This window comes from Phaethon lepturus, unplaced genomic scaffold (assembly GCF_000687285.1).
Source record: "Phaethon lepturus isolate BGI_N335 unplaced genomic scaffold, ASM68728v1 scaffold20460, whole genome shotgun sequence".
Taxonomy (NCBI): Eukaryota; Metazoa; Chordata; class Aves; order Phaethontiformes; family Phaethontidae; genus Phaethon; species Phaethon lepturus.
In genome coordinates, this window is record NW_010510053.1 from 1,871 (window position 1) to 16,582 (window position 14,712).

The window sequence follows — 14,712 nt, forward strand, 5'->3', positions numbered from 1 at the left end:
CCAACCGTGTCCTGGGCTGCCCCCAAAGCCGCGTGGCCAGCAGGGTGAGGGAGGGGGTTCTGCCCCTCTGCCCCGCTCTGGGGAGACCCCCCTGCAGTGCTGCGTCCAGCTCTGGAGCCCTCGGCACAGGAGAGACATGGACCTGCTGGAGCGGGGCCAGAGGAGGCCCCAGCAACGCTCCGAGGGCTGGAACAGCTCTGCTGGGAGGACAGGCCGGGAGAGCTGGGGGGGCTCAGCCTGGAGCAGAGAAGGCTCCAGGGAGACCTTCCTGCAGCTGCCAGGACTTAAAGGGGGCTTAGATGAAAGATGGGGACAGACTGTTTAGCAGGACCTGTAGCGACAGGACAAGGGGTGATGGTTTTTACCTAGAAGAGGGCAGATTTCAACTAGATCTAAGGAAGAAATTTTTGATAATGAGGGTGGTGAAACCCTGGCCCGGGTTGCCCAGAGAGGTGGGAGATGCCCCATCCCTGGAACCATCCCAGGTCAGGTTGGACGGGGCTCTGAGCAACCTGCTCTGGTTGGGGATGTCCCTGCTCATGGCAGGGGGGGTGGACTAAATGGCTTTTAAAGATCCCTTCCAACCCAAAGATTCTGTGATTCTATGTCGTGCTTCTTTAGCTACTGGAGATCTGCGTGGCATTGAGGGCACACAGCAAGTTGAAGCTCTCTCGGCACCAAATGAGGAAAACTTGGGCTTTCACGGGCTGAGATCACTGACCCAAAGCTCTGGGGAGGATGAAGGGCCCAAAAGAAGGTTTTATGTGCTTGACATCTGTTTTGAGTTCTGTCAGTTGGTTTAATAACTAACTCCCCTTCCAAATTTGCTTGCTTCAGTATTCCCGTTTCTTTCAGATAAAGGTGTTTCACACCAGGTGTTTCGCACTGCCTGTGTTCCGATAGCGTGAGCTTTATAGTCATCGTCGGAGAACTGTGGTAGGGATATATCTTGTTAGTAGGAAGGAGGTTTGTTGCCCGCTCAGAAGCGGGAGAAAGCAAGCCCCAAGGCAAAGAAAGCCAATGTGTGATCTCTCCTAGGATGAAGGAAGAGTCGTACTAGACAAAGCAAATGTTTAATTATGTGGGGCCTTAAGATGGGAAAGAGACCAGGAAATTGCGCAGACTTTCTCATCTCCTTTCTGTGGACCCCCTACAGTGTTTCTGGGAGTTTTCCGTTATTCAGATAGCTAATCTAACATTTCTCACACTGTTTCAGTAATTCCTCAAACATTTCAATACCTTGGCCTCGCACTTTTGATCTAGTTAGCAAAAACTTTCTCATATTTGATGCCCGTCCAAGTAAAGCTGATGCATTCATCAAATGCCTTTAAGAATTTTGTACACATCAGCAAGATGCTTTCTTCAGCTGCATTATCTCAAAAATCCAGACAAAGCTTGGAATTCCTACATCTGTGAAATCCTTAAATGCCTCTAGCTTTTCATTCTCTATGAATACCAACTGTCTCTGTTCTGCCTTTAAATCAAAAAATACTGAATACTTTTCCTAATGTAACTTTACTAATTCATTCTACAGTTCCAGAACAACTTTCTTCATATCCAGTAAAAGCACTAACACATTTTACAATATTTTTTTTCTAGTAAAATACTTTCTAAATTTGAGTGGAAGCCAACTGTATTCCATAACCATTTTCCATGAAGGTTCCTAGGTTCAAAATAGGAGGTGATGCTCACAAGGCCAAAATATTCCAATTCTCATCAGTTTTGAATTAGTTACCACTCAGACTGGCAAAGTTTTTTCAGATTTCTTTTAGGCATGTTTCTTCTAAACAGGCAGACAAGGGAAAAGTAGAATAAATTCTACTTATAAATTCCTCTTACAATCTATCACAACATCCAACAGTGGGAATTAAACTATTATTAATTAATTATGGTGCACACCACACAGAAGACAAGTGAGCGTTCTAATTTTGTGTATGTGCATGAGGAAAGGGAGGATAATGTAAGAATTCTTCGTATTTGCACTGGAAAATTATAATAAATTAAGCTAGCGATAGGTCACGTGATCCCTAAACCAGTGAAATCGGTGCTATTTCCCTCACTTTCACTGGCTTCAAATCAACAACAGAATTCACAGTGGTGCTTTGGTTTTTATGGTAGGTCAGAACAGAGGAGAACATCCTTCAGCAGACAAGGCCCTAAAATATGAAGTTAGAAAAACAAAGAAAAAAGCAAGCACGTTCTTCACACTCTTACCTCAAAATTCAGAGTATTCCCTGTCTAGTATTGAAAGTTTATTTGGGTTTATTTTATAAATAATATTGTCCTTAAGTAAGAGCTTATTGTCAATTTGAGGTGGGAGATGCTGCAGGATAAGAAGAAAGCTGATTTCCTCCAAATACATCTCCTAGGTAACAACAGGGTTTCTTTGGGTTGTAAACTTTTGATTAAAGGAATATACTTTGTTTAGATATCTGTACAATGCCTCGTACAATGGGACACAAATTTTCTTTGTGGATTCCAGGAAAATTATATGAAACCTAGCTGAGAAGATATTTGGAATACTGATTTATTTTTTGTTCATTCCGATTCCATTCAGATACTTTATGCTCTTTTTCAGGGCAAACAGTTCCTACATGGTACCATCTTCCTAAGTGCAACTATTTCATTGTGAACTGTTCTAGCAGGTAAGTGGTAAAAGCAGAGGCAATATTATTATAAGTACTTCAATAAAACCCAGTACTGTGAATAACAGTGCAAAATTAATCTTTAAATAACTGCAAAAATAATAATACAAATACGGAAAATTGGTGCATCATCGTTACCTGGCCTGCTTATGAAGTCACAGTGTCCTAAGCCTGCTATATCCATCCTCTTCAGGAAGAGAACCATGCTAGTTAGGTTTGATTCCTCTATTTTGGCTGGTAGATGTGGTTTCATTTCTTTGTATGTAAATTCTTCAGGATACAAGCAGAAGAGTTTTCCTGGAAGAGATTTTGGGAAAATTACACTTTTTTTTTTTTTTTTTCATCGCCACGTTGATTCTAGTAATAATTTGAGCTAATGGATGTAAATTTTGAGCTAATAATTCTACCTGATGAAGACATGCCCAGAATTTGTTTATGCATCTCTGCTTGACTTTTGCTGATGGGCTGCGTTATAACAGAGTCTGCTCTGATTCTAGGATTGTACACCTTTAAACGAAAGAGATATTAAGCATCAGATAAGTAAGTGAAGACTACAAAAATATTAATGGTCTGTATTGAGTTTTTGTCTAGGTCATTTTAAAGAAAGTGTAGTAACGATTTATTTTCTTTTTATACTACGTATTTCACCGGCTTGGAAATGAAAGCAGTCAGCTCTTTGATAAATTGACAGACACAGTTCTGCAATAACTCTGTAAGTATACTTTAAGATAAATGTCTTTTTCTAAAGAAATGTACCTTAGGAAAACACAAAATGTCTATCTATGGTATCATCAAGAAAAGTCATCAAAAAAGGTTATTTATTTCTTCCAATGACAGAATCCCGACACTGTCTGATAACATTTTGTTCCATAACTCCAGATTTTTGTCTTAATACTGAAATCAGTCAATTCAGTACAGGAGACAAGGACCATGTCTAAGATGTGCAGTGCCCCTTTTTATTTTTTTCTTAATTGTACCTTATTTTGATTAAACTGAGGAGCCGATCCACTCACTGCTCTGACCACCAGATGATGTCCACAAGGTTCTGTAGTATATGGCAAGACATATAACCTCTGGATAAGGCAACTTTCTAGTCATGTCATCTGAATCGACTTTGTCTGTTTTAAGCAGGATTTTAATTAAAAAAAGATAAAATATGCTTCAGTGCAGGGGACAAATTTATCTTCCTCCAGGTAAATTTATGATACATCCCAATCTCAAGACTTATGTGGGGTTTTGTTCTGCACAAAACTTTGCCTGTTCCCTCTATGTTCAACTGAATTTCATCCATATAGATTGCATGTGAATTTGAACTGCTGAGGAATGAATTTCAGAGGACTAAACTGACAAAATAATTGAATTAAAGGGTAAAAATTGCATAACCAATAGGGGTAATTTGATGGCCATCAGGACCGTGTCGAGACTGATTTGTTCCCATTGCTTCATATTTCTGATTCACAGAAGTCTGGAAACACTGAATTTTACTTTGGGCTTCAGATTACCATGGAAGTGAGATTCATTTCCATAACCCAAGGCAACCGTAGTTTCAGAAATAAGTTGAGTTATGCATGGTCTAATTGAAAACTGCTTTTAGGCTTTTGTTTGTTTCACGCAAAAATATGACATAGTTTTTTCCTTGACCTGAGGCTGAATTAGTTTATAACCCTCATATAAGAGCCTTTGAAAATGACAGTGTTGGACACAGTTTTTTTGCAACGAACATGAAAGATAGTGGTAGTTCCCAAGCTTTTGCCTGAACTACTTTCAAAGCTAATCAGGATTAATGATCCCCGATCCAAACTTCTAGGAATACTTAACTTCAATTTGGGTGATTCTATTCTGGATTACATAAAGAAACTGTATTGTTTCTTTTGCCTATTACTGGAATATTTATTTTGACTAGCAAAACTTGTAGGACAGTTACAAAGCCTGTAGTAGTGCAGCTTTCCAATTCATATAATGACTTGTTCCTACATGGTCGCTCGTTCTTTAGGTCACCAGTTTTGTATAAATGAAAGAAACGAGATATTTTTTGCAGCTCCAATAGTCCTTCCCGGGATGGGGTGGAAAACAAGAACTGAGGACACACTTAGAATGAACTGTAGGAGGTCAAAGATTAATTTGACAAATTGCAGCGTTTTGCGGTACTTGGGTGGAAGCATGTATCCAGAAGGAGCAGAAGCGGCTTTAAAAAGGAGCGGTTCCTTGTGTGAGCATCCCTTGGCGTTACGTGATCTGTGGCACTACGCTTAGTAATAAGCCGTTGAACAAGGGATGAGGTTCATCTGCTAAACCAGGTAATCTCCCAATAGATAGCCAAGGACTGATTGTATTTTGCTCTAAGATACTGAAGAGAGAGTCATGACTGATAGGCCAAAACTAAGATGCGATACAGTTTTCAAATGAAATGTCTTGGTTTGGTGCGCAAATGAGTGGCAGTTTCAGCTCTGAGTGTTAATCCGGCTTTAGAAACTAGAAAATTTTGCTTTCTGACTGAATTTAGGAATTGTGCTTTCTTTCTTGGTTTTCACATTAGACGTTGGTGAAAATGATTTAAATTTTGTTAATTTGAATGTTAAAAATGTTGTGGAATCTGACTTATGAAAGAATAGAAAAATATTTGATCCTTTAGAAACCATTTGCGTCAATCTATTAGCTGTACATTTCCCATTCCCCCTCCCTGAAAAACTTATGCATAGTTCATTTTTGGCATATAGATTCTGGTTAACTTTACTAACCTTTCTTCTTTCAACACCAACATCAATGACAAAGGTTACATTTTTAATCCAAATCAAAGATTCTCCAAAGCTTGTGGTGAGTAGTACTTTTCTTCTGTATTTTTTGCAGCATTTCTGTTTGTCTTGATTTGGTTTGTGAATTAGGTCTTGTTTTGTGGGGTATAAAGGAACTGGGATGAGTTCTCCAAGGTCAGGATTTAAATTAGGCTGTTCCTGTCTGATCATTTGGTAAGCTTTTTCAATCTCCTGTAATCAGAAGAAAGATTTTTTTTTTTTTTTTTTTCCTCATGAGTATGGAACCCAAATATCAATATTTAATTTTAAAACAACGTTTTAGTTCTAAAATGAATTTTAACTACATATCAAACTATAACAACATTTAAATCTTACATGATTAATAATTAAAGGAGGAAAATAAAGGGAACAGGACAGTGTATGAGAATTTACTGACTTGTATCCACTAACTATAGACCAGGGAAGAGGCTGGGCTGTTTTTTGAAGTGTCTTTTTCTCTTCTGCAGTTTTCAAAATAGTCTTCTCTGGCTTTAATCATAATCCAAACCAACCTCCAGGGTCAGTGAGATGTGCAAAAATATAGGATAGGAGGAGCAAGGCTGAGGAATTATGAAACGGTCACTAAACTTTATGTATGTGGGACATGTAGGATGCATCCCCATCCGTGATTTAGTGCCGAAGAGTTTGGTGCAAATTTGACATGTGTACGGGGCTGGTAATGCTGTAGCAGATACTCAGGTACCCCACTGGTGTGCCCAAAATATTTTCTCTTCTGCTGGAACCAAAGTTATGCCCGTGGGTGCCCTGAGTGGCAGTGGCCCCTGGCAAACAGCTCCACGTGTGCGTGGTGCACCCGGGGCTGGCAACGGGGTGACTGCGCTGCTGGCGAAGGTGCACGGGATATAACTATTGTAACTATTACTATATAACTATATATAACTATTTTTATTGTGGTTCCCCCCCCCCAATGATTAATAAACTCTATGAAGACTTAATAAAGTCAATAAAATGTCCCTAAGCTGTGTTAATGGAACATCACCTTTAACACAGTCCACAAATTCAGAGGTCGACTATGAATTGTAAAGGGTTTTTTGTTGTTGTTTAGTCTTTTTAAGAAATATAAAATCATGTGTGTTGTGAATAATTTTTTTTTAAAGGTATAGAAAAATAATTAATAGACTTGTTCAGTTTGAAAGGATTTTGTTGGTTTTTTTCAAAAGCATTTTTATTTTTCAAAATTGAAAAACCGGGCTGAGTTTCTGTTTGAGAGTGCCACTGCATTCATAGTAGTTATAGGTTGAAAGTATTCTATAACAATTCTTACAAAGAGATGTCAGTGGCATCTGACAGCAAGGCTGGCACCAAGATAACACATCAATCTTAATGTTTTCACTTTATTCATATTTTTGTTCGGTTTAAGAGACAGTTGAGTGCTAGGGAACAGTAAGCCATTAGCAGTATAAAACTTCAAATCACAGTTAAGCAAGAATGTATGGGATGTGAACTGTAACAGTTCATAGTGAGTGTTTTGTCCATTGTGAGAGAGAAAACTAAGTAATCTCTTCTCGGCCGGAAAGAAATTATTATTTTAGTATTGTGTGGGACTTGCCCATCAAAAAAAATTTTAAGCAGAAATAAAACTGTTTTTTCCTTTGAAATGGAAAGACTACGTGTTTTCTCTAACATTACCTATTGTAAATATGGGAACTGATACAGAGAATTCATTAATTCATCATTTGTAAAATTTGTGTCTATAAAGTTTACAACTATTAGCATAATTAAAAGTTTTACATATCCACACCCCTTTTTGCAGTGAAAAGCAATACTACATGGGCAGTTTATGCTAATTTACCTTTGCATATGAAAAGTCATTACCTCCTGGAGCTACTAAGGTGAATTTGTTGTTCTAAAGCAGATTTAATGATACAAAGTAGAAGGCTGAAGATCAATATCAGGAAATAAATAATAATAATAATTTATAATAATTTCAAGTCTTAAAATGTTTGTTTGATGGGAGATTGCTTTGACAGCTATAAAATACTGTGAAATATTTCTGAGAAGGACATGATCGTGCGATCCTGGCAGCAGTGAATTTAGGGCATCTCTGCTGTCTCCAGGGGTTCAAAGGTGCCTCTATTTAGAATAGGCAAGCCCACGCAGATTCTTGGATTATCTGTAGCACCTAATTATGTTATTATATTTGCCTCCTGCTCTTGTGTACACAAAGAGTTGGGAAGTTTACAGCCATAAAGGAGAATGCAAATGGAGAGAGCTTGTAAGCAGGTTTAAGATAAAAACATTGATTTGAAGTAGGACATTTATGCAAACTGGATATGTGCCCATTCAAAAAAAACTGCTACACAGGGGTAACGCAAGTGTGATATACCCAGTGCCAGCATAGGTTGCCATGTATTAACTCCCTGCATCTATGGCCCTTGTCCCTGTATGCCACCTTTGCTGCATTTTGCATCACACAGAAGGGTGATGGCCTTTCTTTAAGCCTACAGAAAATCTGATAGTTCCTTGTATTGGTTTATGCTATATATATAATACAGACTTATGCAGACCATGACTTCTTTGTAGGAAAAACCTGAATTGATAAAAACTCGTTGGCAATGTCCAGTGTCTTGGATAGATACTGACAACAAGGTATTTCTAGGTCATATAAAAACACCAATGTAAATTGTTTCTTGATTAAAATCGGAAATACTGGAATTGGTTAATAACTTACTTGTTCACATGCCAGAAAGATCACAATGTCACCCTTCTCTTTTGTATGGTGTATCTCAAAGAGGAGTCTTAGTGCAGACAGAAAGTGGTCTTTCTGAACGCTGCAAGAGTATACAACTTCTGCGTGGTGGTTGTTTTCCACCCTTATGAAGGGGACACTGCCGTAATAATTCTGCAGTTTGCTGGACATATGAGGTGCAGTGAGTATTACCAGCCTCAGTTCTGGTCTTGAGATCAAGACATCTTTAAGAAGGCAAAGTAACGCATCTGTTGCAACAGTTCTTTCATGCACATCATCCAATATGATAACGCCATAATAGTTCAGAAGAGGAGTAGACATCATTTCCCTTTGTAGCATATCATCTGTACAGTATCTGCAACATACAAACAGAAAACTCCACAAAGTTTCTTGGAATATTCAGATTTGATTGTAAGAAACTAAATCAGGATTAGTTGGGGGGGGGGAACAGCTTGGTTCTTTCTGTTCTAACAAGAAAGATTTGATAAGAACAGAGAATTATTTTGTAGACAGTATCACAGTCTCAACCACATGTTTAAATCTTTCTTTAAGTATCTAGAACCTCAGTGTAATTCAATGACACTAAGTGGCACTATGGTTCAAAGGTGCTCCAGGCAAAAACCCAAATACTTCTGCCCTAAAATCGTAACTTGTATGGCTTTTCATCTTCCAAACCGTCTAAGCGTATTGCATGCCATAACCAATTCTTGAGGAACTAATACTTTCAGATAAGGAAAAGAAGGTGTACACCACACACTTGAGGCAGTGCCAGAACCAAGATGAGAGATTAATTCATATCGTAACGCCCTTCTCCCTTTTTATTTTATTTTATCTCCCTCCCTATTATTCCTGCTACTGGAAGTTTTTTTTTAAAAAGGATATTATTTTTTTGCTGTGTTGCTCAGCAAGATTTTGAATCTTCTTGAACCAGGTTTCGATGTGTGAGAGGATAGGATTCATCTCCCTTTCACCTCAGGAGCAGCTGCAGGAAGATGTGCCGCAGGATGGAGGTTCTCCATGAAAGAGAAAGGACATAAAAAAAAAAGAGCGGTTGAACTTGGTTTTCAGAAGTGGTGAGTATCCTCTTCTCTACTGGAAATCAGTGGGAGCTCACATGGCTGGGAAGAAGGCTTATGATCTAGATTTTATAGTTTGTTCCTGCCATATTAAGGAACCAGAGAAAATAACTCTCCAGGCTCAAAATCAGAATCCCTGTGTTGCTGCTGTCACCTGCCTGTATTTAATGCATTAAGTGCATTTCTTATCGCTTAAAAATCCCCCTAAATTGTTTTTTCTCTTGTTACTGAATATACCCTTTTCTAGCCATGATTTTTGATTGCTTTTAAATTCCAGCTTTACTTTCTGATAGATTATCCCACATTCTGTTACGGTTATGAACACTCCCGTACTAGAAAACTGAGAAAGAAAAAAAATTGAGGTTATGAGGTGCTTAATGAAGTTTTGCACTGATGCTAACCTTGCCCACTGAAATATCTACTGCAATTTAGAACAGAATACCTCCTTCAAGCCTTTTACAGCTTATTGATTAATCACAAAATCTCCAGTATCTGCATTTTACAATGTTATACACAACTTTATAAAACAGTGCTGGGTTTTTTTTCCTTTGTTTTCATGCTGTATGCAAAAATCTTTTGCAGCTATCGCAGTGTTCCACCATGTTGTTGGGTTATCTGCCCTGCCCACGCTAGTGGAGTGGTGCGGTGAGGAGCCTGTGATTCTATGGTTCTAAGGACTGGAGTGCTGTCGGCTGCAAACTTCTGCACTTGCAAAGAACTGTAAGCTACGTATCAGTGCGAAGGCAATAAAAACCAAACGCACAAACCTCAGGATAGTTTCTGCCGTACAGCAGCTTTCAAATGGGACGAAATACCCTACTTCGTGGCCAATGTTGACATCCATTTCATCAGCTACACGCAGTGCCAGCCACACCGCCGTCTGCTTGTGTACCTGCGCGCATACTACTACGCCGTGTTGGTAGTGGACAGAAAGGCAATACTCGGCACACCACTGAGGAATCTGTAAGTAAATAAGAAAACAGATGCTTTCGGTATTTAACACGTTTAGAAGAGACTGTAATGCAAAAGAAGCAGACTGTGGAAGAACTAAATCAACCTGAGCACCCGCTGCTCACCCTCCGCCTGACTACTGGTGGAGGAGCTGCACCCGACACCGAAATTAGAAATTACCTGCCCTGAGAAGTGTCGAGACCCTGAATCTCTTAAGTAGTTGAGAGGTGGAGTGACATGGGCTAGAAACCTGGGAATGTCTCAGCTGGACTAAGATTAGTTCAAATATATTGCAGAAGGGACAGACTTGGTCTCTGGGGAGCAGGAAACATTGGCAATATAATTCTTAAGCATCTCCTGATTGATCCAACAGTGTTAGTGCCGGCGTTGTCAGGGGCTTCTCAGCCGGCTCAGCCGTAAACCCGCCCGTGCTATATCGTGTTCAGGTGCTTGACGTGAGAAACGTGTCCCAGGAAGAAGGAAGATTTCAAACTCACAAGTGCCACAGTAAATACATGTAATTTCAGATTAATTACTCTGTAAAGAACGATACCTGAAACTGAACTGCACAGAAGCTTATGCAGTAGCACTCAAATTTATATATTTACAGTAGAAAATCAAAGCTAGAAAACATTAAGGTGTTATTGTCACGAGAAAGTAAAATTACATTATAAATATTATTTTAGTGAAAGTATTAGGTTTCAAATCCTTTACTTAATCAACATATATGGCTAATGTGCCTAGTTTATATATTATTTATTTCTGTATAGTTACTTTATGACTCTAAAAATGTTTAAAAAACAGACAGCAATGTGTTACATCTTAGTAAACTTAAGGACAATTTATTTCTTATTATATTTCTAATACTACTTAGCAAGTAGTTTGTTATCATACAAAGTTTGTTGTGTATAAATTACAGTCAATAACAAAGGGTAAAGACTTTTCACTCCAAAAAATACTGCAGGCACCAGGCAGGTGTGTATCCTTTCTATAGGAACGTAGGAATTTTCAGTTAGGAGTATGATATCTCTGGTTCAATATGTGATCTCTGGCAGCGTCCAGCACCAGAGTCCCTGGCGGGTATGAGATGCCCTGCAACAGTAATTATCTTACAGGAACGTTTTCTGCTGATCCCAGTCATAAACAATTGTGTTTTGGCTTATAACACTTGCTTGAAAATTCTTTTCTGCTTACTGTGGTAACAGACTCAGGTTGTTATATATTATTGCAACAGAATTTGATAGTCCTAGTAGATATTTATGTGTTTAGAGTCAACTGACATCTTGGCTTCAGTAATGTCTTTTAACATGTCTTCTGTAACGTAATTGCGTATTCTTGGAAGAAGCGTTTGCCCTTGGCTGAAGGGAGGGAAGGACCATTACTTCTCCCGGAGAAACAGCCTTAGTGATTTCAATCCTTCATTCTCCGAGAACTTTTTCACCTTCTCTTGTGACTGGCCTGCAAATCCACTGTATTTCTTTCCTGATATAGCACTAATCAGAACCAAAACACGCTTTCCAGGTAAGAATATTCATTGAATCCAACATAGGCATTGCAGTCTACCATTTCCCCTGGGCATTCAACAGGATGATGGACAAAAAGAGGATAAAATGACAAGTTTAGTCAGTATTAGGGAGGAGGCAATAAAATTTTCAAGTGGAACAAAATAGCACCAGCCAAATGTAGAAGGAATGATTTATTGATAAAACACTAAAGCAATCTGAAGTCCTAAAGTATTTTACACTTAGCCTTGGCCTCTCTGAAGACAGCAGAAATACACCTGTAATTTCAGTAGGGAAGGATTTTAGCTGATACATTCTGTAATACGTTTTAAAGTGTATAGTTGGTAGTTTTTCAAATTGAGATGTGATGTGATATATGAACAAAGCAATGGCTTACAGTGGACATACTGATACATACAAGAAAAATCAATGCAGAATTTTTCTAACGTTATGTGTATATTTGATTCTGAATTTTAAACCATAGTAGTTAATGCATGTGGTCTTCAGTGTTCAGAACGGGCTTGATATTTTTAAATTTAGTGTTTAGTACAAAAAAGTTGTCGTTTGAGATTTTTGTTAGTTGTTTATGATGCTGTTTCAAGACTATCACAGCCTGAGAAGTGTTACTCTTCAGTGCTCAACTTACCCCAAAGCCCAAAAGACATCATCAACCTAGTAAAAATGGCTTGTAACGGACAAGTGTAAAGTGAGTGTCAATTGTTTGTGAATATTTGAAGAAAGTTATTTAAATGTATGCTTATATATATATATATTTTTTTTTTTACATCTAAATTTGACTTCATTAAGCTGTTGTCACCTTCTGTATTTCACTTTCCCTCTCTGGCCTTAATACCTCAGATTACAATAGGTGGCTGCACGTCTGTTTCTATACTGAGAACCGCTAAACTCAATACAGCTATTGAACTTAATACAGCAGCTGAACTCTTCAGAGCTGGATGTTGTTATATTGCAACATACCATACAGCGCTGAGCGTAGCAACAGTCCGCAACTAACAGACACCAGATACTAGTGTAATGTAAATCTGGATATTGATGTGCCCAAAATAAACAAACAGCAACAGAAGTGAATAGTAATTTCATTGCAAAAAAGTTTTTTTCTGTTTTAAAAATATATAATATTAGTAAAATAGTAATAGTAACTCTGTAAAGTGTAAAGTGTACAATATTAAATGGTCTAAAAATAATAAAAGCCCCCAGCCGAGGATGTTGTACTGACCTGGGAGCTCTTGCCAGTCTTAGCATCTCCTGAGACAATCACAATTTGATTATGAAGCAAACTTTCCATAAAAGTGTATTTCTTCTTCCATACTGGAAGTTCTTCTCTTTCTTTCATAAGTTTATAATAACGAGAAGAGTAAGGCAAGCCATCGAAAGGATTAAGCTCTAAATCTTCTCCACATACTAGTATTACCTCTTCATCACCATCGCTGCAGTCAAGTAATTCTGAAAAGCAGTGCGTCTCTGGAGAAAAGGTTAAAAGCTCCATTTTTCTCACATATATTATTCCCAGCAAAAACACATTAGGAGCGGAAGGAGTCCTTTGTATTGATTGATCATTCAGGCCCCCTAACCCTGAGGAAATCCATTTCTGCTTGCTTCAGGGTTCGTATTTCCCAGCTCTTCAGTTTAAAAGTTCAGTCTTGGGGTCCGGCTGCCTTCTCGGTGCTCTGTTTGTCACCCTTTAAGCGGTTTAAAAACCCAAATGAGCCTTGAGAAAAATATATTTGAAAAGTAGTCCAAACTCTTCAAAATAGCCGTGATCAAACTGGATGTTAAACAGAAGCTGAGTAGCTTTTGCAGGTTAGCAGTAGCCAAAGCCAGGCCAGCGTGTTTGCTCGTGCTCTCGTCCGCGGGCTGGAGAATAATTGGGAAAGAGCGCGCTGAGCCCGACCTTCGTGGCCCCCGGCTGCCGTGAATAGCAGGCTACGGGGCCATCATTGTGGTTGCAGAGACGGTCATGTGGCCGGCTAATCCCGGCACAATGGGATTCACCCCCGGCCGCGGCAAAAACAGCGCGGGGGCTGCGAGCGTGCAGTCAACGGGAGGTAACTGCTGCGTGAAAGCGTCCGTCAGGAAGAGCCAGTGTTTTTATTTTGTGTCATTCGTAGTGTTTTAGAAAGTCAGAGTAGTAAAGAGCCATTTTATATACTCTGTGTATTAACTCTACTTGGAAATCTTGCAAGGCTTTGACAGCTTTTGCCATAATCAAAAATCTAAAATATACTTAATACATTTAAAAAAAGCAGAGAGGTGCCAATTCTAATCCTTCGAGGGCAGCAGAAGTGGCCTTGAAAGATGGGGAAAGAGCAAATCACTGACGTAAAGTAACTCCAGCTCTTAGGACTCAAAAGTAGCAAAATTGAGTCTCCTAATCTTGACTGATCTGTACTGTAACACAAATATTAAATAACATCTTTTCGTTCCAGCGGCATGTCTCCTGTTGAACAATGATACTGATAATGCCTTGAACAGACTATGAGCACAATGTTTGTGTGCTTTTTCTACATCAAGCTTTTTCTGTGCTAAGTAATATAATAAAAGTCATTGCCTCTTCTTACGATTTTTTCTTGTTTCGTAGCTTTGGACCACGTTGGCTACAATGCTATTAATGCATTCTCTGATGACAGCAGCATATAAAACCAACAAAGAGAAGTAGGGAAAACTCTTTTGTTCAGCTGTCTGAATATCTCAATCCAAATGAGATAAGTTTAATTATATGCTGCTCAAAAAACAGGCTGTTTATTGGCACTTAAAGTGGCTGGCAGCAAAGACTGACAGACCGCCCAGTTTGAGGGCCAAAACCTGATGTGACCTTCTGGAGGAGCATCTCTGAAAGGCAGAAGGACCAGGTGATTTATCTGCCCGTTCTCTGGCATTACAGTACTGCAAAATATGCTTCAGACTAAGCATCAGCGGGGACCTACCTGATACCTGTGAAGATGACAGGATGACATATCATGATATCTGTGAAGATGACACCGAATTATGTCACATTCAGCTGAACTTGGAAGCCTC

At 38.9% G+C, this 14,712-nt stretch overlaps 1 protein-coding gene across 1 annotated transcript; it reads right to left on the bottom strand.

The window, feature by feature from the left end:
- Positions 1 to 2,783: 2,783 nt before the first annotated feature.
- Positions 2,784 to 13,183, bottom strand: LOC104613960 (putative pre-mRNA-splicing factor ATP-dependent RNA helicase DHX32; the record flags this gene model as incomplete). The annotated part of the gene is made up of 6 exons (XM_010295824.1): positions 12,914 to 13,183; positions 9,991 to 10,184; positions 8,130 to 8,502; positions 5,384 to 5,629; positions 3,053 to 3,152; positions 2,784 to 2,942 (listed from the first exon to the last, which is right to left on the bottom strand). Coding segments are annotated over exons 1-6 (1,342 nt in total), but the record flags the coding sequence as incomplete, so codon positions are not given.
- Positions 13,184 to 14,712: the final 1,529 nt, after the last annotated feature.